Here is a 26,726-nt window from a genome sequence, read left to right on the forward strand (position 1 = left end):
TTTTTTAGGCACTTGGGTAGATGATTTATTTATAAGGCCCAATACAAAACATTTTATTATGTAAGAAATTCTTAAACTGGTACAATTTGAGATACTGGAGAGCAGCTGCCAGTCTGAGTTCTGATCTTCACAGATCAGTGGTCTGACTCAGTATAAGGCAACTTCATGTGTGTTTATTTAAAACCATTTCCTTGGTCCTAAAAAGACCAGTCTAAAGGATTCTTGAGCAACGACTGCAAGCTGCTGCTTGTGTACTGCTACCAATTTCTTGAGTGAAGGTTTAGATAAAATTTGGCCTACTTGATAAACATAAAGAAGGCTGTCCCATCTATCTTCTGGGTAAGCTGGACTGATGGCCATTCAGTTATTGCCTGTCAAGTCATTCTGATGGGCTTCTGTGGCAAGCAGAAGACAGCAGCTATTAGGTCATCTTTGTAGTAGTAGTGCTAAGTGCTGGTGTTATTTTGAGGGCTACAGCAAGTGAAGCTCCCTCAGCTCCGTTCCCGTCTTCTATAACTTTGACACGGCATTCTGGAAAAGTGGCTTCAAGTACTTCTCAAAGGTCTGGTTGTCCTGATGGGAAACAACAAGCAAGATGACATCAGGGCCGGAAGAGGTCTCTGGACACAGAATAGAGCACAGAAGCTAGTTTGCATTTCCATCCCATCCTTAAATGCTTCTAAGCTTGTATTTCCTCATCAGGTTCTGCTCAGTGTCAAACTGAACATGTTGGTCCTTCGCCCTGATACAGCTGGAGGGAGATGGAATCCTGCTTCTGTGAGCCTACTCCTCCTATCAAAGGGCTTTGGGAGGAGGATAATATTATATCCAGGAACTGGGGCAAGGCACATTGCGTTTCTGTCCCCCACTCACGTTGCCTAACTCAGGATGTGCATTATCAACTCTTTCAGTTCTAATTTCATTAGATAGGAAGAGAAAGAGGGTTGTGTTACTTCAGAGAAAGCCATTCACACTGTGCAACTGGAACGCATTATTGGGGGAGAAGGTAAAGGTAGTCCCCTATGCAGGCACCAGTTGTTTCAGACTCTAGGGTGACGTTGCTTTCATGTTTTCACGGCAGACCTTTTACGGAGTGGTTTGCCATTGCCTTCCCCAGTCATCTACACTCCCCCCCGCAGCAAGCTGGGTACTCATTTTACGGACCTCAGAAGGATGGAAGGCTGAGTCAACCTTGAGCCAGCTACCTGAACCCAGCTTCTGCCAGAATCGAACTCAGGTCGTGAGCAGAGCTTAGGACTGCAGTACTGCAGCTTTACCACTCTGCCTAGCTTTCTGGATCAGGATTTTTCCCATCCAAACCACATCTCAGTTAATGCTGAGGATGATGTTGGTAGGGGTGCTGTTCCTGTCCTAGGCCAGATTGGGATTGCTAACAACCTGGAAGGGTAAAAACCTCCTGCCCCTTTAACTGAGATTTCAAGTAGAAATGTGCATAAACATTCAGTTCTCTTAAAAGGGGCAGGGCATTTTCCATACAGATTGTTGGTGGCCATAGTTCAGACACAGATTTTTAAAAAACAACAACAGGCTTTGTCTTCCTTGTATGTTTACAAGCAACACCTGGCTCCTTGCTTGCAGAGATCCTAGTGCTCAGAGAACATAAATTATAGGACCTTTACATGAACCCAGACTGATGGAGGAGGAACTGTGGAGGCAGCAGCTCCGCCCATAAAAGTGATCACTTCCCTCGTCTGGCATTAAGCACATTTGGGACTCCTGAAGCACAGTTTACATTGCTGTCTAAGTGCAGCCCAGACAACTCAAAATTCTGCCTCAAGGCAAGAAAATTACTTGAACTAATGTAACTATATTTTGCACTCAACAAATACCCAGATCTCCTTTAGTGCAAGGTTGGCAGTTAATTCCCAGGAAACACTGCTGAGTGGTTCCTACCTTAAGAGCATTTGGTAACCTGTAGACAGGGCTTTTTTGAGCAGGAACACACAGGAACACAGTTCCGGCTGGCTTGGAGCCAGGGGGTGTGGCCTAATACACAAGTGAGGTCCTGCTAAGCTTTTTCTACAAAAAGCCCTGTGTGGAACAACAGTGATGTTAGGAGGTGTGGCCTAATATGCAAATGAGTTCCTGCTGGGCTTTTTCTACAAAGAAAGCCCTGCCTGTAGATATCAGAAATGCTGTTTTCACCTGTTTGTTGGTGGGTGACTTCTTAGCCCACTCAAAAAGCCGCTCATAGGCATGACCGTCATAACATCCAATGGCCGAATTTAAATTTGCATCAGAGAAGTCGAAAGCATCCACTAATGGAACAGCATCTTGCCTGCAGAAGCAAAGGATATATTTGACTCTGTAGGACACTGAAGATTCATCCTGCACAAGGATGTGAAATCCTGGTCAGTAACCTCCGTGTGAGATTTTACCAGCCACCCTTCAGGACTAGGAATGTGTTTCAAAGACAGACAAAGCGCATCTTCTCAGGATTCTCATTATTTGGTCCCACTCTCTAATTCCCAGCTTGTCTAGCATGGTGATTTGCAGAATATATCCAGCCATGAGCATGTTGCATGCAAGGGATTGGCTAGAACCAGCATTTGAAAAAGAAGGGGGAGGGTCCCATTCACCCCTCTGCCCAAAAGTTATGTTGGGGGTGAATGGACCTGCCTGTATAAAAGCCACATTGAACAAGGGCTGTCCTATGGAGCAGAACTGGGAGGGACCGAAAGAAATGTTAGCCGCCCTGAGCCTGCTTCAACGGGGAGGGCTGGATACAAATAAAAATTGATTGATTGGATCCAGCTCAAGAACTAAGCACGGGGGAGGGGTGGGAGGAAGAAGCATTACCAATGTGTGTGTGGGGGGAGGGAGTCAGGGGGTTGTGTTATGACAGAAGAAAATAAGGAAGAAAACTTTTGTTATAATAGGTAAGACCAACAGTACTTTCTGATCTTTATTAAGCTAGAGATGAAACCACGGCTGACTTCTGCCCTCTTGCAAAAAAGGTGGCATTGAAGAAGTTATGCGTCCCTTTTCAATAAAAACCATAAAGCTCTGGTTTTTAATGACATGCAAAGAATAATTATTTCTATCAGTTAACGCCACATTGTGTTTGATGACACTGGCACAACAGCATACACTACACATCCTCCCCCAACTGAAATGGATTTGATAAGGCTTTTAAATGGATATTGCTATGTTATTTTAAAAGCCTACGCAGGTTCTTTTTAAATTAAATTCCCCAGTGGCATAGATAGATCTATATCTGTCCCTGAATGGAAAGAGGCCATGGCTTTCATACCTTCCAAAATATGAACCTGGATGAAGCAGCCTTTCTACAAGTACAGTTATATGAACGCCTGTTTTATTAAAACAAAAATACAAAAAAAAAATTCCAGTCGAGATCTTGATAAATTGCAAAGACGTCATGGAACCGACCTCAAGGTTAAAATACCAGACTTCTCATTTCAAAGCCACACAAATGTAGGAGACTGCAGGGGAGGAAAATGTAGGGGAGGGATGGTGGCTCAGTGGTAGAGTATCTGCTTGGGAAGCAGAAGGTCCCAGGTTCAATCCCTGGCATCTCCAAAAAACCCCCAAAGGGTCCAGGCAAATAGGTGTGAAAAACCTCAGCTTGAGACCCTGGAGAGCTGCTGCCAGTCTGAGAAGGCAATACTGACTTTGATGGACCAAAGGTCTGATTCAGTATAAGGCAGCTTCATATGTTCATACTCTCACCTCACCTAGTACTGTCTTTTCTCATTGGCAGGTCTCTGAGTTCCCAATGAGGCCATTCTCAGTATGCTTACCTGAGAGCCTTCAAATGGAAATGCCAGGGATTGAACTTGGAACCTTCTGCATAACAAGCATGTCCTCAACTACTGGGCTATGGACCCTCCCCTGCTCCAGCAGCACACCATCTGTACCTTGTCTGAGGAAGGACCATACTTGAAAGCTACAAGCCTGTTGGGATGCACCAACAGCACTTTGAATTAGAATGGTCCCACAGTCAGATGGGAAGGGTAGAATCTGTATGGAGAAAGTTCCAGGTTCTATGAATCCCTAATTAAGAGCTTCTAAGGCAGCATAGGTGGAAAAGACCCTGGTGAGAAACTGGCAGATGGAGAAGGCATTGTTGTGGTGGGACAAAAATTGACCCAGGCACTACTTGTCCCATCTTCACAGAAAGAGACTCCCCTGATGACCCAAAATGGCTCTTTTCCTTTCTTCTGTACTTCATGCTCACAGACCAATGGGTTATAAGCAGACAAATTTGTTATGGTACAGAATAATACAGTCCAATGGTACAGAAAATAGCCAAACAACCAGGAACATTGAGTATAAAGTATAAAATATTCCATTAATAAAAAGAATAATTAAAAACAAATAAAAATTTTGCTACAACAAGAGTTACATTTTGGTTGCTGTCAAGCAAAAGCATTGTAACTGCTACTTGTTTTTAGAAGTGTCTCCAGGGCTTTTCTTGTAGCAGGAACTCCTTTGCATATTAGGCATCACACACCTAATGTAACCAGTCCTCCTGGAGCTTACAGTAGGCCTTGTACTAAGAGCCCTGTAAGCTCTTGGAGGATTGGCTACACCAGGGGTGTATGGCCTAATATGCAAAGGAGTTCCTGCTACAAAAAAAGCCTTCCTTGTCCCCATTTCTGAATATAACGGTTCTTTCTGAGTGTGCCTCATATAGGTATTCCTTCAACATATGGGCTTCCCTCCTCAACTAACCTAACCAAAAGGAGAGCATGAAAAGAAGATTAGCTCACCGAATGATAGCCAGGAGATCCAGGTAAGATTCGGTCACCATGTCGCTTTGCTTCCCAGACAGGTGACCAGCCTGCAGGAAATCACCCATATTGGAGAAGATCCCATGTAATGCAAAGAGGTCACAGAGATGTTTCAGGATCCTCTGGATGTGAAACTCTTTCTCAAATTTCTCTAGTGCTTTGACAAAGTTTTGCACTATGATGTAGTGGCTGTGAGCCTGAAAATGTAACAAGCAGATGTGTGTAGTTTTCTGGGCAGAATAACCCCCCTTTGTTAACAATAACAGTCTCTGTAATACAAGCATTTACTGAACAGAACAAGAGGACTTCGTGATATTGTTTAGATCTAAAGAAAATATTAACCCTAGATTTCCCAGCTGCTCTTGCACAAAATGGCCTTTTCAATAGGAAAGCCAGAGAACTGTGATGTGACCCATTTTCCTTGGCTTTGTGTTCAGAGTACAGTTTAGGAAGCTTCATCTCGAATCCAGGACACAGGAGTTTAAAGCAACCCAGTTTTCAAATGCAAGTGGATATGTACTTTTAAGTATATCAAGGCATATTTTTTTTAAACTTGAGAACCTACTTTTTCTCATTTGCATTCAGATGTGTGAGCTTTTGTTACCTTAGAATTCAACTCATAAGAACATAAGAGAAGCCTTGTTGGATCAGGCCAACGGCCCATCAAGTCCAACACTCTGTGTCACACAGTGGCAAAAAATTTTATATACACACATACACTGTGGCTAATAGCCACTGATGGACCTGTGCTTAGGGTTGCCAAGTCCAATTCAAGAAATATCTGGGGACTTTGGGGGTGGAGCCAGGAGACTTTGGGGGTGGAGCCAGGAGACATTAGGGATGGAGCCAAGATCAAGGCTGTGACAAGCATAATATTAAACACCTGGGGATTGGCAACCCAATCAGCAGTAGCACCTCCACACTCAGGTGTACTGGCTTTGGGCGGGCCGTTGGGAGACCCTGAACTCTTCCTACGTGCTTTTTTCACGCGTCGTCCTCTGGGGCACGGGAGAAGCGCAGCAACATGCACCATCCCCGTTCGCCCTCTGGCATTCCCAAGCCTCCCTCTCTCTCTCCCCTTTTGCAACTGGGGGGCGAGATCCAGCCCCACTGCCCCCTCCCTACTGGACCGGGGGGGGTGTCTCTCTTACCTGCCGTCTCCTCCCAGCTCGCTCGCCTTCGCCCCCGCCCCGCATCAGCCGCCCCGCCGCCTGCAGCCATTTTCCGCTTCTCCCTCAGCTGTTCCCCGTGTGGGAACGAAGACGACTCACAGAAGCCCGGGTCCTGCTGCGGGGCATGGCGGGAAGCATAGCTCCCCGTCTGGAGCTCATCCCCACAAGCCAATGGGAGGCGAGCGGCCCAGAGAACTACAAGCCTGGAAAGCTGCCTCGCTAGGCATGCTGGGAGTTGTAGTTCTTTCTAAAGGTGGGGAGAAGAATCGCAGAGCGGGGAAGGGAAGGAAAGGAAGCGGAAAGGCTCAAGGCTGTTCCAAAAGGGGTGCCAGGCGGGGGTGCGTTGTTCTTCGCAAGGCCTCCCTGGCACTTTTTTTTTTGTCATTGCGATTTGCAAAAGGCCGCTCTGCCTCCAAATGCCCCAAGAGCGAGTGGCACCAAAATGGCGCCATTTCCCCCCCCCCCCCGCTTCCAAATTTTGGGAGGGCGGGGGAGGAGGCTTCCATATTAGGGGTCCCCCGCCAGAGCGGGGGAGTTGGGAAGCCTACCTGTGCTCCATATTTTTATCTAAACCCTTCTTGAAGGTGGCTATACTTGTGGCCGCCACCACCTCCTGTGGCAGTGAATTCCACATGTTAATCACCCTTTGGGTGAAGAAGTACTTCCTTTTATCCGTTTTAACCTGTCTGCTCAGCAATTTCATCGAATGTCCACAAGTTCTTGTATTGTGAGAAAGGGAGAAAAGTACTTCTTTCTCTACTTTCTCCATCCCAAACCTCTATCATGTCACCCCGCAGTCGACGTTTCTCCAAGCTAAAGAGTCCCAAGCGTTTCAACCTTTCTTCATAGGGAAAGTGCTCCAGCCCTTTAATCATTCTAGTTGCCCTTCTCTGGACTTTCTCCAATGCTATAATATCCTTTTTGAGGTGCGGCGACCAGAACTGCACACAGTACTCCAAATGAGACCGCACCATCGATTTATACAGGGGCATTATGATACTGGCTGATTTGTTTTCAATTCCCTTCCTAATAATTCCCAGCATGGCGTTGGCCTTTTTTATTGCAAACGCACACTGTCTTGACATTTTCAGTGAGTTATCTACCACGACCCCAAGATCTCTCTCTTGGTCAGTCTCTGCCAGTTCACACCCCATCAACTTGTATTTGTAGCTGGGATTCTTGGCCCCAATGTGCATTACTTTGCACTTGGCCACATTGAACCGCATCTGCCACGTTGACGCCCACTCACCCAGCCTCAACAGATCCCTTTGGACTGCCTCACAATCCTCTCTGGTTCTCACCACACTGAACAATTTAGTATCATCCGCAAACTTGGCCACTTCACTGCTCACTCCCAACTCATTTTGCTTTTCTTATCAAAGATTTTGTACCAGCAGGCTTCAGGGCACTGTAGCCTATAGCAGTAGATTAGATTACTGCAAGGCATTCTAGGCAGGGCTGCCCTTGAAAGGTGTTTGGAAACTTCAGTTGGTGCAGAATGCTGCAGTCAGGTTCCTGACTGAAGTGAGACCAATTTCCCACTAGCCTTAAGCCGCTTTCACTCTCCTCTTCTCCACGGGGCTGCAGCTGGATTTCGCACAAGCTGCCCCGACCAGAGAGTTGCCTCACCTTTCTTCAAGTTCCACCCACAGCAGGCAGGATCCTCTGAAAACCGGTTTCTGTCTGCCACGGAGCGAACTTGAAAAGGGGTGGGGCAACTCACTAGCTTGGGGCAACTGATGCGAAATCCAGCAGCAGCTCCGCAGGGAAAAGGAGCAACAAGACCTGAATCGGTCTGGGTCACAGAGGCCACATCACTCCAGTCTTTTTCCATCTACACTGACTCCCAATTTCGTTCCGGGCCCAATCCAAGGATGTTGACTGGCGTGAGTAACTCCATTCTTGTTCCATCTACGTTGATTCCCAGTTTGCTTCTGGGCCCAATTCAAGGTGCTAGTATTGACCTTTAAAGTTCTATATGGCTTGCAGCCATTGCGCCTTAAGGACCATCATCTCCCATATGACCTATCCAGTCATCTTCAGAGGGCCTTCTTTGGGGGCCTCTGCCATCTGAAATTAGATGGGTGGCAACTGAAAAAGAGGCCTTCTTTGTCATGGCATAGGAACTTTGGAACTCCCTCCCAGGGAGATTTGTCTTTCTCCCTCTAGCACTGCCTTCCCTCTTTGGCATCCCCTTGCTAACTCTTATTAGCTGTCCTCCCCGTTTCTGAATCTGCTGAATTTTTAATGTATTTAATGTGTTTAGATTATGTTTTAAATATTTTATGTATATTTGTATCTTAAATGGTTTTTAACACCTGAAATGTTTTAACATCTGCCGCCTCGGGGGACCCTGAATTGGGCAGAAAGGTTTTTAATAAATGGACATAAACAGAAATATTTTAAATGAATCAACAGCATAAAAAAATAACAATTCTTCCCTGCTGCAATTCTTAGTAGCCTTACATCAGACAACCTTGATGGCTTCCACTGGAATCAGTTAGCAGCTCTCAAGAAATGAATGAGGCTAGCATCAGTGGAGGGCAGGGTTGTCAACTCCAGCTTGGGAAATTCCTGGAGATTTGGGACTTGTGCAGGGTTGGCTCACCCACTAGGTGGTTGTCTAGGGCGCTGGGAGGGAGGGGGTCCCGAATTGGGCTCCCCCCCCCGGTACCCAAAACAACCGCCTATTTTGCCTACCTCTGCAACTGCGCCCGCCTGCCTTGCCGCCACCAGCTCCTGCCTCCTGCTCGCCCTCCCCCTTCACTCACGCTGCCACTGCCAGATCCTACTTGCCCTACCAACGCCGCCAGCTCCTGCCTCCCACTCGCCCTCCCCCCCCCACCAGATCCTGCTCGCCCTCCCACTACTGCCAGCTCCCACCTCGCCCGCCACCACCGCCGGATACCGCTCACCTCCCTCCCTCGCCCTGCCGCCAGCTCCCGCTCACCCTCCCTTTGGGCAGGCAGGGGCGGGGCTACTCACGAGTGGGCAGCAGGCGTGGGGAATGGAGCTGTGCTGCCCTGCCTGGGGCGCGAAAGGCTTGGGCCGGTCCTGGGCTTGTGCTTGGGGGTAGGTGGCGTTTGGGGAGTAGGGAGCTCAGTGGCAAGGTGTCACCATTGTAGGACTTCTGTTTCTCCCAGTCACTGAGTCTTCCCACTGAAGCCGTAATTTCCTCCAGGGGAACTAACCTCTCTAGTCTGGATTTCAATTCCAGGAGAACTCCTGGTCCTACCTAAAAGATGGTAACCCAAAGTGGCTGGCATTTGATAACTGAATGGCAGTGTTGCAACTAGCCATTTCTAGTTCCCAATTCTGCACAAAGTGCACATCCTACTACTAAGCCACACCACCTCCCACACCTCACTACTACCTTACATGTATATTTTTATGTTCAGAAAGTAAAGTTTTATCATCTTTGTGATCTCTTATCCCTGAATCTTCCCTGTGAGGAATGACTGTGAACAACTGAGGCAGTATGTACTGTCCTGAAGGGTATTGCCGCTGGGTTTCCCAGTTCTCACTTTCAGATAGATTGCTTCTTTTGCTTGCTGCTCCACTCCGGTACAGCTCAGAAATCTGAATGCAAAAGAACTGCTGGCTATTGCAGAATGAGCTTTATTGCCTAGGCTCCATGCCTGCTGTAAGATGTGCCAGCCTACAGCCTCTCCTAACGGAAAGTTCACACATTCAGGTTTACTACTTGCAGAATGTCACCACAAAGGATGCCTTGCATGCATGAATGGCCCCCTGGATCTCAACATCACCTTGCAGGGGCTCACAGGAACAGGAAATGACGGCTGTGTCAGGGAAGCAAGCAAGGTGCCCAGACTGGCAGCAACACACAAGGGAAAAGCCCCTTGTTGAAGCTGAGGATGGGCAGGCCAGAGGTGGGTATGGAGTAAGGTCTCATGCCAGACCACCAGGCATGCATGGGAGGGACCAAGTGAGTGGCATGTACTGGAGATGGCTGGGTCTGGACCTCCCCCATTACTTACCTCTGAGGAGGTAGAGCCAGGGCCATATTGGGCCAGGACCAAGAGGTGGGCCCAGGGATCATAAAATGAGAGCTCCCAGCCCAGGGAGGAAAGAAAGGGCTGAGCCCTCACAGCAAGAGAGACCCAGTCCTAGGAAGGAAGAGGAGTTAAGTGATGGAACTCTCTCTCTTTCCTATTCTGAGGCTTGACTCTGAAAGATGTCTGTCCAACTCTGAGCAGGACGGTGGGAGGGAAGAGCTGGTGTGAGAGAAGCTTCACATCAGGACAGTTGTAACTGCTAAATGCAAGCCTATTACCATTTAATTTAATAGGGTGGCGCAACAAGATTATTACTCACTGCAGCAGCCCGTACTAGTTGTACGGAGCACAAGTTCCAAGCTTCGTGCTGTGCTGTTCCTGACAGAATCAGAGTCTGAAGTTTGATTGCTGCATTTTCTACCATCCTGCAGCAGAAGTGAAAAAATGTGTAACACACATAAAATGGTCCATAACAACTCTCAAACGCATTTGTAAAGATTTGTAATTCATTTCCTTTTTTTTTTTAAGGCCCTTCACAGCAGAAAGAGGGGCCCAGTCTATACATTCTTTAGAATAAGGTGGCAGAATTCTAGATGGCTCCACTTTAGACTTCTATCATTGGTGAATGTCCCCCAATACAGAATACTTGCCACAAGTTACGGAACAGCCCATCATGTCAGAGAGAGTACTAGGCTAAAACTTTCTCCCCAAAGTGCTACTTGTAGGGATAAAAAAATTAAATTGAGAATTCAAAAAAAAAAAATTGACGCACCCCTGCTTACAGTCTGAAGTAGCTCAGTCCAGCCTATTGCAGGGGTGGCCAACTGTGGCTTGAGAGCCATATGTGACTCTTCCACACATATTGTGTGGCTTTCAAAGCCATCACCACCCCATCAACTGGCTTGAAGAATGCATTTAAAGTTGCCTTCTTTTCACCTATCCCTTCCCAATCTATTTGCTTTCTTTCCTTTCTTCTCTCCTTCCCTCCCTCAAACATCTGCTGTTTATTCTATGTGGCTCTTACATTAAGCAAGTTTGGCCACCCCCAGCCTATTATCTCCAAACTCTGCCACTTCTTTCTACTACATGTGAACATTAGACCATGAGTATATCGATTTCCACAGACAGCCCCCCCTCCCATAACGCCAAGGTAGCCAGATTGCTTTATGGCTGAGTGTGAATTCGAACCTCTTTTCCTCCAACCAGTTTTAAACTCAAAGCAGCTATGGGAGGCACGGAAAACTGCCAGCTCTGAGTTGGGAAATACTTGGAGATTTTTTTTTTTGGAGGGGGGTACCTGAGGAGGGTGGGGTTTTGGGAGGGGGAGAGATTTCAGTGGGATATAATGCATTAGAGTCCACCTTCCAAAGCAGCCATTTTCTCCAGGTGAACAGATCTCTGCTGCCTAGAGATTAGTTGTAATCCCAGGAGATCTCCAGCTACCACCTGGAGGTTGGCAACTCTAGAGCAGCTGCTAAGCTTGGTGGCTGAACATGGTTTCCCACATCCAGACATCATGTCCCAACAGCAATCTCACCCTGACTCTCAGAAATCAGCAGAATGCCTTCAGATAGGGCCAGACCGCCACAGGCAACTTACACTAGTGGTGTGCCATTTTACAGGCTCTCTCTCCATTGACTTTCAGGCTCAGTTTAAGGTGTCTGTTCAAGCTGGGCTGGGAGATGTAAACTCCATTTCCCATTCAGCTAAACTACCTCACAGGATTATAAGGAAACAGTGAAGGAAGGGAGCCTTAGAGGGGATCAAAATGAGATAGATCTCCAAGGCAGAATGAAAGCACCTTTGTTGAGGATCTCCTGTGTACAAAGTTAAAAGCAGCTATGGCTCACAGAAGCATTTAAGTAAGTGGTCTCAGATGTGCAGGTCCCCTTCTTCTGTGCTTAAAGAATAACCCTGAGCATCTTTCAGAAGCCCACTTTTATTTGGATTAATTGGTGATGCTGGTGGTATTGCTTAATATGCCTCAGAGATTTTGCTTGTTTCAACTTAACTAATTTTTTTAGAGCAATAAAACACAGCAACTGTGCTTTGGACTTTATTATTAACTTCAGTTAATAATAACTATTAATATTATTCAGTAACTTGCTCCTCCCTTCAAGGAGCTTGGACAACGATTCAGTTTCATGACACCTCTGTGAGGTCGGTTTGACAGAGAGGCAGTCATATAGTTCAAAGTCACCCCACTTCTCATACCTCCACTCTTGCTTTGCTGGTGTGTCACCCACACCTGTGCCTTGAGAACAGGATACGCTCTGAATCCAAATGCACCCAGGGTTCTCTTTAAACCCACCTGAAGGCTCTCTGTTTATATGCTTCAGTGTAAATATTTGGATTTAGGAAGTCTCTTTTCTCCTGAGCCCCGCATTTCCCAGAGCTCGTTGAAGACAAGTAGGCAACGGATGAAGGAAGGGGATGTCCAGCCTTTGCCATCCCAAAGCACTTTATGAGAAACCTGAGAGCAGATAAATAAGTCACATTGTTTTTCATGCTTATTAATGTATCCATATTGAAAGTCTGTTCTAAAGCAGATCTCTTAAAAAAAGCATTTTTCAGTTGTAAAAAGTAGGCATGCAGGTAAGAGTCAAACTAGACAATGAATTGGTAAGGGAGAATGAGAATGTGCATTTAAGCACTTGCAAGCACTTGGGGGAGGGACGGTGGCTCAGTGGTAGAGCATCTGCTTGGCATGCAGAAGGTCCCAGGTTCAATCCCCAGCATCTCCAAAAAAGGGTCCAGGCAAGTAGGTGCGAAAAACCTCAGCTTGAGACCCTGGAGAGCCGCTGCCAGTCTGAGAAGACAATACTGACTTTGATGGACCAAGGGTCTGATTCAGTATAAGGCAGCTTCATATGTTCATATGTTCAAGCTATGACCATATTATACAAACTCTACAGCAGTGGTTCCCAACCTTTTCAGTACGGTGGCCCACAGGTCCAAATTTACTTTACCCATCAAGGACTGGCCCATGTTTGGGGTTTTTTGTACCCTAGACAAACTATGATGTTGGAACCCATCTGTTCCAGCATTCCATTTTCTATAGGGTCCAACCAGATGTTTGAAGAAACCAACAAACACCACGCAAAGGGTGCAGCTGCCCCCACATGAACCCCAAACAAGTGGGAGTTCATCTCTGGGCAAGAGACCCACCATTAGGGAGGGCTGGCCTGTGGCCCACTTTCAGAGTCTTTGCAACCCTCTTTTGGGTCCTGACCCACAGGCTGATAAACACTGCTCTACAGGAGAATCCCTGGGAACTGTTGGAATAGGCAATGTCTGGTGTACAAAGAAGAAGAGAAGACGACCCTACAGGGGAGCAGCAAGAACACAGATAGGATAGCGAGATTAGTACCGCCCCTCTTTTTGAGTGTCATTTCAAATCTGTCTCCAGACTGTGACTCTTAGGGCGATATCCTGCTTTTTCTTGGAAGTTCCACATTTAGTCTGACCCTCTTTCTCAGCTAGAGATGTAGTCCCTCCACCCACCCTTATAGTGATAGACTATGTTCTTGTGGTGCAGATTAAATAGAATATCTAGAGCATGTGTTTTTTGCATTGTTCTTATTAGTGTGACATCTGTGCTTTTGTCTTTAGAGCCTCTACTGAGAAAACAGAAAAATCAGCCTGATGAACATAAGTCACATTTTTTACTTTCTAGCCGTTGTGTTGGTATGATTGAAGTGGTGGCCAAGTTTTTGTATTTCGCCTCTAGGAGGAGAGACTGTACCAATAATTGCTCTTGATTACTGTTCTCTTGCTGGCTGTTGGTTGCTTATTAAGTTGTTGTATGCCATTAAAGGTTACTATTGAAATTGAAAAATTAAAATTGAAATAGAGATGTAGTCAGGATACTATCTCTGTCTTGCCTCTTTACTATCAAGTACATCTGAAGAAGTGAGCAGTGACTCATGAAAGCTCATACCCTGCCACAAATTTTGTTAGTCTTAAAGGTGCTACTGGACTGTTGTTCTCTTCTACTACTATCAAGTATGTTAGTTCCTAAATAAACCTTTATCTACACTTTAATCAGGTTGTGCACCTTTGCTGTGTTAATTACTCTGCCAATAGCAACTATATTTTGTTTTTTTAGGAATGGGAAATTTATAATATTGTATTCTGCTTAGGACAGAAAGATTGCAGTGATACCACCAGAAACACATGGTCTGTCCCCACAAACTTATTGCCTCACAATATTGTTTCATTAATACTTATCTCCATCTCAACTCAGTTATAAAAAACAAAAACAAATTATGCAATTTTTCTTCGTGAAAATTACAAATCCTGCTCTTGTAGTTTGTATAACCTTTTAGTCCCAGTCAAAGGATGACTTTCCCAACCCCCACAGAAGCCAGACAGCAAGTGTTCTAACAGCTTTGGTCCCTCAGCAGTTGAGAAGTTTGTGAACATTCCATGCCATAACATCAGCTTAGCCAATAGGAACTGGAGAGTTCAGCAAGGTTACCTGGCAGTCTGCAGGAGGAGAACAGTGTTTTCCCCTTCGTAAGTGCAAGATGCAACCAATCTAGTGTACAAGGAAGGCAGGCCACTGAGGAGAGAGTACCCGTGTCCCCCACAGGCCCTTCGACATATCTCCACACCTGCTGAGCTGAAATCTGTGGCAATCACTTTAAATCCAGAAGCGAGTGCATGAAGCTGTAACAAGGACAAAAAGATCAAGACATTTCAGCATTTCTCCGAATGAGGTGAGTGTCTATAAAGAGTCCCTACAACGAGAGTCTCCTATTGGTAGAGTTCCTCCACTTCTGAGCGATTACATATTTATTATTACTGGCAGATTAAATTGGAAGGTTAATAGGGGGGTATATTTAATTATCTATTAATATGGCATAGACGATTAAAGTTTTAGCCAATTAAATTATGGAGATAAGGTGGAGGGAGGTTTAATTTAATTAACTATAGATTAATTAATTAAAGGGCCAGGCAAATTGGAATTGTAAAACAAAGAAGGGTGAGGGTGGTTAAGCTCTGGGGAAGATAACTGGGCAGTAAACAAACTGACACTAGTGAAGGATCAGGTATGGAGCGGATGTCTGGCCTAGGGATCCCAGTGCTCATGGGGAGGGGAAGGTATGACGGTGGGAGCAGACGGAATTATGTGGGAAGGAGGCGGAGACAAGGTAGTGCTCGGCCCTCTACCGGTCTGCGTCCCATCCCGAGGGTGGCAGGTAGTGGGGCTAAGAGGAAAAACCAGTCTCCGTCATTGGTGTTATGTAACGCCAGGTCCATAAATAATAAGACCTCAAACCTTAGGGACTACCTGCTTAAGCAGGATATGGACCTGGCTTGCGTGACCGAGACCTGGGTGCGGGATGGAGAGACGGTGGCTCTCTCCCAGATGGCGCCCCCGGGCTACTCGGTCTTTCACCAATCACGGACAACTGGCCGGGGGGGAGGGGTGGCGCTATTCATACGGGAGGGTTACTCCTTCAGGGCTCTCCCGGCCCCAACGATCGAGGGCTTGGAGTGTGCCGGTTTGGCGTGGGAAGTGGGGGAGGGGTTGGCGATCTGGCTGGTGTACCGTCCGCCTAACGCACCAGCCGGCGCCTTACCAGCCCTGATGGAGGCGGTGGCGGGCTGGACGTTGGAGTTCCCGAGGCTTATGGTCTTGGGCGACTTCAATGTCCATGCAGACGACGCGGCCTCCAATCAGGCGCTGGACCTAGTGTCCTCCATGGCGACACTAGGACTCTCCCAATTTGTTACCACCCCCACACATCAGGCCGGGCACATGTTAGACCTGATCTTTGCGTCTGGGATCTTGGTGGACGATATCGCAGTAGAGGCGGTGCCATGGTCGGACCACCTAGCCCTCAAGGCTCGTATGGGTGCGCCTCCTCAACCCTGTATAGGCGGCGAGCCTATTTTGGCTCGCCCGCGGAGTCAGATGGACCCTGAGCGGTTCCAGAGGGCTCTGCGGGACCCCTGGCCCCCTAGCAATTCCCTTGATGACCTGGTAGATACCTGGCATGACAGGTTATCCAGGGCCATCAACGAAATTGCACCCCGGCGTCCTCTGCGCCCTCGAAGTAGGCTGGCTCCTTGGTACACCCCGGAGCTACGCCAACTGAAACAGGGTCTCAGACGACTAGAGAGGCGGTGGCGGCATACTCGTGACGAAGCGACGAGAACATCCTATAGAACGTTTATGAAGTCTTATGAGATGGCAGTCAAAGCCGCAAAGAAGGATTACTTTGCGGCTAGGATTGCATCTGCAAATTCGCGCCCAGCACAATTATTTAAGATAATTGAAAATTTGACCACTCTGCCCCAAGGCAGACCAAATATGAGAGAATTGGAAATAGGCTGTGAGGCTTTTGCGAAATTCTTTGCAGATAAAATCTCGTCACTCCGCCAGGACTTTTCTGCCACATTGAATGCAGTAGATGAACCCGGGGCTCCGTGCCTGTCTCCTGATGTTATCTTGGATCACTTTGACGCGCTTAGTCTTGGGGAAGTCGACGAAGTCCTCTCAACTGTACGCCCTACAACTTGCAACCTTGACCCATGCCCCTCCTGGCTAATTAAATCCTGCCAGAGGGAGCTTAGATATCCTATACGGGATATCGTAAATAGATCCCTCTTGGAAGGGCAATTCCCAACATCTTTGAAAGAGGCCATGGTCCGCCCTCTCCTAAAAAAGAGTACAGCAGATCCGGCCGAATTGGCAAACTACCGACCGGTCTCCAACCTACCATTTTTAGGTAAGGTCATAGAGAGGGCAGTGGCGTTACAGTTGCAGAGCTTTTTGGATGACACTTCCGCCTTAGACCCTCACCAGTCCGGCTTTCGTCCTGGTTATGGGACGGAGACAGTGCTGGTCGCCTTGGTGGATGACCTCCAGCGGCATCTGGACCGAGGCGGCGTGGCGGTGCTGATATTGTTGGACCTGTCGGCCGCATTTGATACGGTCGATCACCAGCTACTGGCCCGCCGGCTCACCGACACGGGGATTGGCCTTACAGTGGCTTTCCTCCTTCCTCGAAGGACGGGGACAAAGGGTGGCCATTGGGGGGGAGCGGTCCCGGAGGCACCCACTAGTATGCGGGGTGCCACAAGGGGCAGTTCTCTCCCCGATGTTGTTTAACATCTATATGCGCCCCCTTGCCCAGATTGCCCGGAGGTTTGGGCTTGGGTGCCATCAATATGCTGATGACACCCAGCTCTATCTACTAATGGATGGCCGGCCTGGCTCCGTCCCAGAAAGCCTGGACCTAGCATTGCAAGCCGTGGCAGGTTGGCTCAGACTAAGCGGGCTGAAGTTGAATCCAACGAAGACAGAGGTCCTTTGCTTGGGTCGCGGTGCCCTGGGAAGGGAAATCCCCTTGCCGGTTCTTGACGGTGTGCAGCTTAAAGCGGCACATAAGGTCAGGAGCCTGGGGGTTCTTCTGGAGCCTTCATTATCAATGGAGGCACAGATAGCGGCCGCTGCCAAGTCCGCGTTTTTTCATCTTCGACGGGCGAAGCAGTTGGCCCCCTTCCTGGAGCGCCGTGACCTAGCAATGGTGATCCATGCTACGGTCACCTCGAGACTGGACTATTGCAACGCCCTCTACATGGGGCTGCCCTTGTGCCGAACTCGGCGGCTGCAGCTGGTGCAGAACGCGGCGGCTAGGCTGTTGCTGGGGCTCCCAAGATGGGAGCACATACAGCCGGGGCTGCGCGGGCTGCACTGGCTGCCAGTGGTATACCGAGTTTGCTACAAAGTGCTGGTTATTACCTTTAAAGCCCTATATGGCCGAGGACCTACCTACCTGAGGGACCGTCTCTCCCCATACGAGCCCCAGAGGGCACTGAGGTCATCTGGGAAAAACCAGTTGAATATCCCTGGGCCAAGGGAGGCCAGACTGAAGGCCACCCGGGATCGGGCCTTCTCTGTCACTGCTCCACTACTATGGAACCAACTTCCTGAGGAAGTGAGGGCCCTAAGAAGTTTAGATCAATTTCATAGGGCCTGTAAGACCCACCTTTTCAGGATGGCCTTCAACTAGTGACAGAATCAATGACAAAGCTAGGCATGCTGCTGGAAATGTTTTAATGTCCTTTTTAGAAGTCTACCAAATCTAATGTTTATAACGCCACATTGTTATGTTATGTTAATTTTAATAATTTATAACTGTTTTAACCATGTTTTATAATGTAAAACCGATGTAATGTTTATTTTATGTTGTGAGCCGCCCTGAGCCCGCTCCGGCGGGGAGGGCGGGATAGAAATAAAAAATTATTATTATTATTATTATTCTGTAAAATATATATTCATTATTACCATCCTTTTATACAACCTATTTTCATGTGTTCCCTCTTGCATCTGGGAAAGCAAACATTCAAGGCTCAGATCCCAAGCCTTGCTTCCACTTGGGCTGTGCTGCACACACCCTCTGCTGTGTGGAATATTCCTCTGGAGCTAAGAGCTTTCACTCATGCAAGACCAGAGTCTCTAAAGGAGCCAAGAAGCACCTCATACCAGAGAAGAGTTGATGCAGAGCATGGGCAAAACAAAACAAAGCTTGCCATATTTTCAAGGATCAAGCTGCACAAACATCCAGGCAGTTCATTGCCCACAGTTGACAATCATTCTTTCCCAGCTTTCTCACAACAAAATGCAGTTGTTTCCCCCTTCATATTACCTCTGGAAGTAAGTCAAATTTGCCTTGTTTTGTTTCTGCATAGCCTTGGTCAAAGATTTCCTCTAAGTAGTCACAACCAAAGTGGAGGGCATAGGCTGTGGCCAGTTGAGGTAGCAGTTTCTGTTGCTGAGTCTGATAGTCAAGAATCTTTGGCTCTGGGTCCCTGTTGGGAGACAATGTGACTGATTACCAGAGATGGAATGATGAATGGCAATCATTGGCTAAAGCAGTTTCAAACTGTTGGGCTGATAGACAGATCTTATGCTGCAATGCTCAGAGGACTGACCAATCCCAGCTTCCTAACAGAAAGAGTAGTCAACCAATAGGCTATACTTCAGAGGGAAGTGCGCCAATCACTGCTTTGGATGGTTTTGAAAATGGTGATTCTTACCACTCACTTCCACATAGGGAACCACAGGTGAAATAGCACCACTCTGTCTGAAACAGCCACCTAGAGGGTTCCCCCCACCTCAGATGGTACTATTTACATGCCCTGACCCAGGGTTGGCCCTGGTTAGTATTTGAATGGGAGACCACCAAGGAAGGGCAGAGTTACTATGCAGAGGCAGGCAACAGCCGTTCCACTCTTGCCTTGAAAAACCTATAGAGTTGCCATAAATCAGTGGTGACTTGAGGGTGCTTTCTACCACCATTATTCAATTGGAAGCTATTTGGGGCAAATGACTGTATCAAAACAAGGCAAAATGTACCAGATACAAGTTGCACAACCTTAAAACCTAACATACAGGTCGTCATCTCTTTAAAGAGGGTGTGGGGTGAGGGCAAAATTGCTAAGTGACCATAATGGGGGAAAAGCAGACAGTTAATGTTTTGGGTTTTCTGTAATGTAACAACTTGAACACTTGAACCTAAGAGTTTGCCAATCTTAAAGCTTGAATTTTTGTGGAGTAAGGAGAATGAATTTTCTGTGAATATCTTTGTTGCTCTTATTAAAGCTTGGGTTGCCATAGGCAGCCCCCGAAATGCGCACAGGAGTATAGTCGACAAACACGTTGAGAAGAGGAGTGAAGAGTGTTGTTCTATGATCTTTAAGGATGGACTGAGACGTCTATGAAACACAGTGACTAGGGTTGCCAAGTCCAATTCAAGAAATATCTGGGGACTTTGGGGGTGGAGCCAGGAGACTTTGGGGGTGGAGTCAGGGGCGGAGGCAGGAACAAGGGTGTGACAAGCATAATTGAACTCCAAGGGAGTTCTGGCCATCACATTTAAAGGAACCGCACACCTTTTTAAATGTCTTCCTTCTATAGGAAATAATGAAGGATAGGGGCACCTTCTTTTGGGGCTCATAGAATGGGACCCCCTGGTCCACTTGTTTTGAAACTTGGGAGATACTTTGGGGAGAGTCACTAGATACTATACTGAAAATTTGGTGCCTCTACCTCAAAAAACAGCTCCCCCAGAGCCCCTGAAACCTCCAGATCAATTCCCCATTATACCCTATGAGAATCAATCTCCACATAGAGAATAATGCTCAGCAGATGTGAGAGGATGCAAGGACTACAAGTCCCAGCATGCACCTCGTGAAGGGAGGCCGGACTGGAGCGAATAGCAGGCCGGCGGTGGGCGGGTCTTTGTGACTCGGAGGAAGGGAGAAGCCTGGAGCCAGGCAGGGAAAGAGACACGACGCCGTTCCACCCCCCATCCCCCACCCCCGCTATCAGATTTTTAGGGAGCGGGGGATTAGGCTGCTAATCCAGGGATCCCCTGGCAGGGCAGGGGGGTTGGGAAGCCTAACAGTGACACTTTTTTGTTACAGTCAGCAGGACACTGTACCTTTATGGATTGATTTCGACAGAATAGGATAGTTACTTATCTGGAACTTCAAACCGATATGAATTTAGACATTTGAACTGATTATCGTAGAAGTTATTTGGTACCTACCTGACTGGTTATCTACACACCTTTAGTAATTGTTTGTTTGCCTTTAAGTTTGTACTTGATTGTTTTTAATTATTTTAGAGCTATAAATATCATTGAATTGCTTGAAGTTTGATAGTTTTTTGCCACACAGTTATTATATTTGGGGGTATTGTTACCTCCTCAACATCAAGCAGTTGCTGCTTTGCCTACTCAGTAAGTGGTTTCCTTCCTCAACCATACCAAATGAACTCGGGAAGGCAAACCAATTGACATCATGGCCAACTAGGGCTTTCAGTAAAAGGAGGAGAGAGATAATAGAACAGCAGCAACAGCAAGAATAGAACAGCAAGAAAGTTACATATCTGTTTACTAGGGCTAGACTCTGTGTACCATACCCTGGCTTTAATTCAGACTGTCGGCGTACCACCGAATATCGGATAGCAATAGTGCAAGCTTTCATCAGTGTGGTTAAGACTTCAGACCGAATAATGGCTACACGGACCACAATCATAGTCAGGTAGTTAATCTTTTCAGTTCCTCGTTTGACATACTGGCCATCTGACAGAACCTGGAATTTGTTGGGAAATTGGGGGTGGGGGAGAGAAAATAGGAAAATGATGTGCATCAGTGATTAAACAAAGCAAAGTGAGATAGGAAAATGTGTTAAAACACTAAAGGGAGGGGGGAAACAGGGCATTTTCTATGTTGGCACTCAGCCTTTGGAATCCTTTCTCCCTTGAGGCTTGCCTGGCACCTATTTTACTTTCCTTTTTGGTATTAGGCCAAAATACATTCTTTTAAATCAAGGCTTTTAATTAGTTTTAATTATCTTATCAGCTTTTTAAATGGGCTGCTCTGCTTTAGAGGTAGTTTTTATGCTGCTTATGTCTAACAGCTTCTGTTTTTTAAATGGTTTGATTTTGAAAAAAATATTGTGGTTTTTTTACTTCTAAGCCCACCCTGAACATGACTCTGAAGAAGTGGTGCAGAAATATAATAAATAAAACTAATAGGTGTTGAAAGGCAGCAAGGTCCTCTATTGAACCTATGAAATCTAATGTTCACTTGAGTGATTGCATGAATGACTTTAGGGAAGACAATGCGATAAAGGCAACGTCTGAAAAGTAAGCCAGCATCTTTCTCCATCATCCATAGGTGAATATACAGCGTATGTCATCATTCTAACCTCCAAGGTGTGCAAATCAGTCAATCAGAACACCTAAGCAACTGCTGTGCCTGCATCTGATGAAAGTATAACATTTTCATGATTAATGCATGCAGTGCAGCTTATGCTTGACTCTACAATACATAAATTATCTTGGGATATTCCCAGCAAACACATCTGGGATACTATAAGTGGAAAACAGAAAGTGAATCAGCTCCAGTGGTGGGAGTATTTATAAGATACTGCATCAAAAGAATTACAGACACATAAACATGTGTTGATCTGTTATCTGAAATATAATAATGCCATTCATATATGCTGAAGCTGGCACACCGGGATTTTCCTGAGAAACTAGATTTGTAGGGTTTCGCAAGGAATGGCAGAGGAAAACAGCAGGAGTAGTGTGTGGATAGAAAGGATGACTAGGAAATGTGCAGCAAGGCAACCAGTGTGCCAAGGAGCCAAGTCCTTGAGTATTTGAAGGTTTTGCAAGTTGCTGCTTGCAACCACAAGGGCTAGACACCTGTTGTTCTAAGGAAGATCTCAGAAATCTTCACGAGCTATCAAAATTCTTGGCCAGAGGACAGATTCGGTTGAATGGAAACACTGCTTGCTAGAGGCCTTTGCTTCCCCTGCCCATGGGCACCTGAGAGAACCGGGCCAGCATGTTTTCCTTTGGCACACGAACATTCTTCAGCATGAGATAGCCATTGTCAGTCTGTAAGAAGTCCATTTTGGGGCCGATGTCCCCTACGGTTACTCCTGAGGAACAAACAGATTATAGACATCTAAGTGTCCCATCGTACTCAGGGCCAATTCACAGGATATAAAGCCTTCATAGTGCCAGACCTATTGTGATCTGATATGCACAAGGAATTCCCAGACATACATGACACCAGTTCAGATGGGGACCATGTTGTGAAGATAGAGGGAGCTTAAGCCTCCCTCTTGATCCATTTTCCTGACCTGAAATGGCCTCCCAATTTCGCCCCATTGGTTAAACTGGCATGTAGCCCACAATGCGTGCTAAATTTCCCCAATGGGACAAATATCAGCTCCCCGGAGGTTAGGAAATTTGGGGGGGGGGGAGCAAATTTAAGCCTCCACTCCTCATTTATTGTGGCCCGGATCCCAATCAGGCCTGTGTTGCTGAGGAATTCAGTTCCCAGCAGGAGAACTCCAGGTGCATATCTATAAACTCCTCAAGGCTGCCACATTTTGGATTTTGCATCAAGGTATGAATTAGCTCTAAGTGTGCGAGATCCAAATGTGTGAAAAGGAAATAACTGTGGAGCTGGCAGACTGGAATAGCTGGAAGAGTAGGCTTTAGCTACAATCAGGGGATCATTTTAGATCATTATTTCCAAGGGACATCCTTTGCTGAAGATGATGGGGAATAGTTTGGGGAGAGGAGTCTCTTTTTGGTAACAAAAATGTTTTATGATAGGTCCCTGGTCCTAGAAGAGAATGCCATTTTCCAAGAGTGGCTTATAGTCAAATGTTATGGCGCTACTATTTGGCAATAGTGCACCCAGATACTAGCTTTGAGAACACAACACAGCATTCTGGGACAGATCCCTGGAAGCTAAAGCCAAGCACTGGGGAGACTGAAACAAAAACAATGGAGTAAGTCACCTGGAGCCGGTGAATGATCATGGAGACTGCGGATCTGCACTATGAAGGGATGTATCCCATAACAGTTCCCTTTTAGGTAAAGTTGAGCAAAAACCACAGCATGTGTTGCTGTTCTTCCCACTGTAGGTAGAGGGAAAGAGGGTGAGGGGAAAAATATATATAATTAACATTTTCACACCTTCACCATTGGAGGCACAGTTATTCAAGCTGGTAATTAGAAAAAGACCCAAGGGATTTAGAATGGGCTTAGAGAGTTAACATGACTCACAGGAATGATGTAAAACGGCTACTGGAATCCACTGGTTTCCTGATCTCTGTTACAAGTCAACTACATGACCTGAAAAAATTCCAACTACATTACCCACATAAAGCAAAAGGGCTGTTTATGAGTTAGCCCACTGCCATCAAAGTTTATAATTTGCTTTCTGGGGGTGGGGGTGGGGGAGAGGACATCTCCTTGAACATTCAGCTTCAACAGACACATATGAGACAGAAAATGGGGGCAAGAGTGGCTCAGTGGTTCAGCATCTGCTCAGCACATAGAAGATTCCAGGTTCAACCTTTGGTATCTCTAGCTAAAAGGATCAGGTAGTAATCAAAATCTTCAGCAGGGCTTTTTTGTAGCAGGAACTCCTTTGCATATTAAGCCACACACCCCTAATGTAGCCACTCCAAGAGCTTACGGTAGATCCTGTAAGAAGAGCCCTGTTAGTTCTTGGAAGATTGGCTACATAAGAGGGTGTGGCCTAACATGCAAATGAGTTCCTGTTACAAAAAAAGCCCTGGTCCTCAATCTGAAAAGCCACTGCCAGTTAGAACAGCCAATGCTGACTCTGTTAGAACAAGTATCTGATTCCGTATAAAGCAGATTCATGTGCATGGGTACATGGGAGGGCCCTGAAACTGTGGAACGTGGAAACAGCCCAGAAATGCAGTAGAAAACCTAAACACAGCAATCCCCATACATTGGTCGGCACTGCTCTATAGGAATTCTGAGTGACTTCACTTTGACATTTGTAAAGTTACAAAAAAGGTCCCACAAGAATGGGGGGGGGAACCTCCCCACTTGCCTGCTAAGTCCAAGCACAGCTTCCTGACACCCCTTGTCATCAAATCAGGCCTAGCATGGGTCCTGGAATCCATCTGTGGACCAGGCCAGGAGCAACTCCCAGACACTGGGATAAAAGCTACATGCGTTGCCTGCACATGCACAGAAATTGCTCTTTACGGAATTTAAACTTCCCAATGTAATTTTTTTAAGGTTTTCAGATTGTTCTGAGAGGCTCCCTTAAATCTGCACAAGTAACTAGGTTTTTTATTTTGAGAAATAAAATATATTTTTTCATAAACTTACATACAACTGAAACAAAATATAGTGTGTGGCTTGGTTACATTACATTTTCATATAAAATAAAATACAGATAAAGTCAAAATATAGTTGTTTTGCCTTTTTTACACAATATAAGAATAGCTAAAAGATATAAAGAAAAGTTAATAACCCTTACAGGAGACATTAGATTCTGCGCTATTACCATTAACAACACTTAAAAATATAGCATTTGCGCATGGATTCTGTGGTACTATATTTTTTGCCAGATATTCCACAATTGAAAACCACATGGGTACAAATTCTAATTCATACTTTTCCAATGCCATTGTTTGTATATTAGCTGATATTTTAATTATTACGAAATGTTCCCATACTTGATGTCACCATTGGGTTCTGTAGGTAAAGAATGTGCTTTCCATTTTGATATAAGTAACTAGTTTGTGTCAGTGTGGCCCTAATCTGCAGATTTAAGTATCCATAGATTAGGCCACACTTGACTATTAGATATAAGAGAATTCTTCCCAAGCACCAAAAAAGCATCCAAAGCAAGAGAACAATACTAACAATGGGAATATTTAAAACATTTTGTTACTTACAGTCTCCCGGCCACCACTTCATAGCAGAGATCTTTGGTGTGTTGAGGACGAACTCCTGAGTGGTAACATCAAAAGTGGCCATGGTCTCCAAGCCCCGAAGGTAAGTTCCTTAACAGTAACAGAAGTCAGGTGGACATAACTTTTCAGAACATTCCAAGGCCAGTAGCTGATTCAACAGCCACTAGTAAGACCCACAAACCCTCCTGGCTGGGTGCCCACCAGGATGGGGCCCATCTTCTTTTGAGCTATACCTTAAGAGGCAGCTCAGTTCAAAGCAGCTAAAACTGACTCAGGACTGGGGCTGAGGCCACTGAAAAGGATCTTAGCCTAAACTTTTCAGGCTGCATACACTTGATAGATGCTGTGCTACCATTACATTATAGCATAACAGTCAATCGCCTTCAAAGACGGTCGTGCTCACGCAGGAAAACCGAGTTGCAAATGGGTGACAGGGCACAATAACCACATAATACCTAACGATGCATGGATACAGCCTGAGTTTTACAGTGAGCATTAAACGGAGGAGGAGAGAACCATGTCCATCCCCCTGAACTCCACAGATGAAGGTCAGGGCTATCAAATGCACAGAAAGAACCATCTTCTACCTCTTAAAGCTATTACTTACAGTGCACAAGCACTCTTAACCTCAAAAACTGTTAAGTCAAGCTGGATTTCAGAACATTTTCTTTCATTCATATTATCTTCTCAGCAGATCAACTGCATTTAGATCTGGAGTGGTAAAACTGCTATGTTAAGCAGATCATAAAACTGGGAGATGTTTGCTTGCTGGAATGATTTCCGGGCATTTTTTGCATCAGCTTCTTTCTCTTTGATGTGGCAGGAGAACTATATATGTACTTCTTGAGTGCACATGAGATAGAGGTATTTGGACAGTAGGAAGCTACAAGAGGTTGATAGACTTACCATGTCCCAGTTCAGTCTGGGCATATGTCCCTGCTATGTAATGCTTTTCTGCCAAGGGGATCCACTTGGCAATCTGCTCATCTGTGCCCAGCCCCAGAATACTCTTCATAAAGACGTTGTGCACATTGAAGGCCAAATCATCGCCAAGTGCCCTGTGAAAAGCACATACAGGTTATATTACAGACACTGGCCCCAAACATACAGTCTATGAGGTGATGGAACTGGCCACACTTCTACCTTTTCAGTGGCAACTCAGCAGCACCTTTCAATTTAGCAACCGTCTGTCAATCTTGTCTTCCGGCACATGTTCCTATATGCTATCTGGGTTTGCAAAAATGTAAGATTAATTGTTACAAAAGAGGCAGTAATTCTCTTCTGTTCCATGCCATAAGAACAGAAGAGTAGCCTTGCTTGATCAGATCAATGGTCTATTCAGTCCAGCATCCTTTTCCTGCAGTGGCCAGTGAGAAGTCATAGGGATGCTCACATATACATAAACCCAACATGCCTCGTTGGTTGCTTTGCCGCTAAGAACCAATGATGAGAGGCAAGGGCAGGACAACGTG

The 26,726-nt window shown here is 46.1% G+C and overlaps 1 protein-coding gene across 1 annotated transcript in view; it reads right to left on the reverse strand.

The window, feature by feature from the left end:
* The window catches only part of ACOX2 (acyl-CoA oxidase 2), a 36,540-nt gene continuing 9,814 nt past the window's right edge, over positions 1-26,726 (reverse strand). Inside the window, exons 4-15 of the mRNA XM_060239413.1 lie at positions 26,161-26,312; positions 25,237-25,344; positions 23,311-23,430; positions 22,322-22,437; positions 20,906-21,078; positions 18,627-18,789; positions 14,444-14,634; positions 12,275-12,436; positions 10,283-10,388; positions 4,755-4,972; positions 2,167-2,299; positions 1-573 (exon numbers count right to left, since the gene is read on the reverse strand). Coding sequence (XP_060095396.1) covers positions 511-573; positions 2,167-2,299; positions 4,755-4,972; positions 10,283-10,388; positions 12,275-12,436; positions 14,444-14,634; positions 18,627-18,789; positions 20,906-21,078; positions 22,322-22,437; positions 23,311-23,430; positions 25,237-25,344; positions 26,161-26,312 — 1,705 coding nt within the window. The 3' untranslated portion in view covers positions 1-510. The remainder of the gene's footprint in view (positions 574-2,166; positions 2,300-4,754; positions 4,973-10,282; positions 10,389-12,274; positions 12,437-14,443; positions 14,635-18,626; positions 18,790-20,905; positions 21,079-22,321; positions 22,438-23,310; positions 23,431-25,236; positions 25,345-26,160; positions 26,313-26,726) is intronic.

This window comes from Heteronotia binoei, chromosome 5, assembly GCF_032191835.1.
Source record: "Heteronotia binoei isolate CCM8104 ecotype False Entrance Well chromosome 5, APGP_CSIRO_Hbin_v1, whole genome shotgun sequence".
Lineage (NCBI taxonomy): Eukaryota > Metazoa > Chordata > Lepidosauria > Squamata > Gekkonidae > Heteronotia > Heteronotia binoei.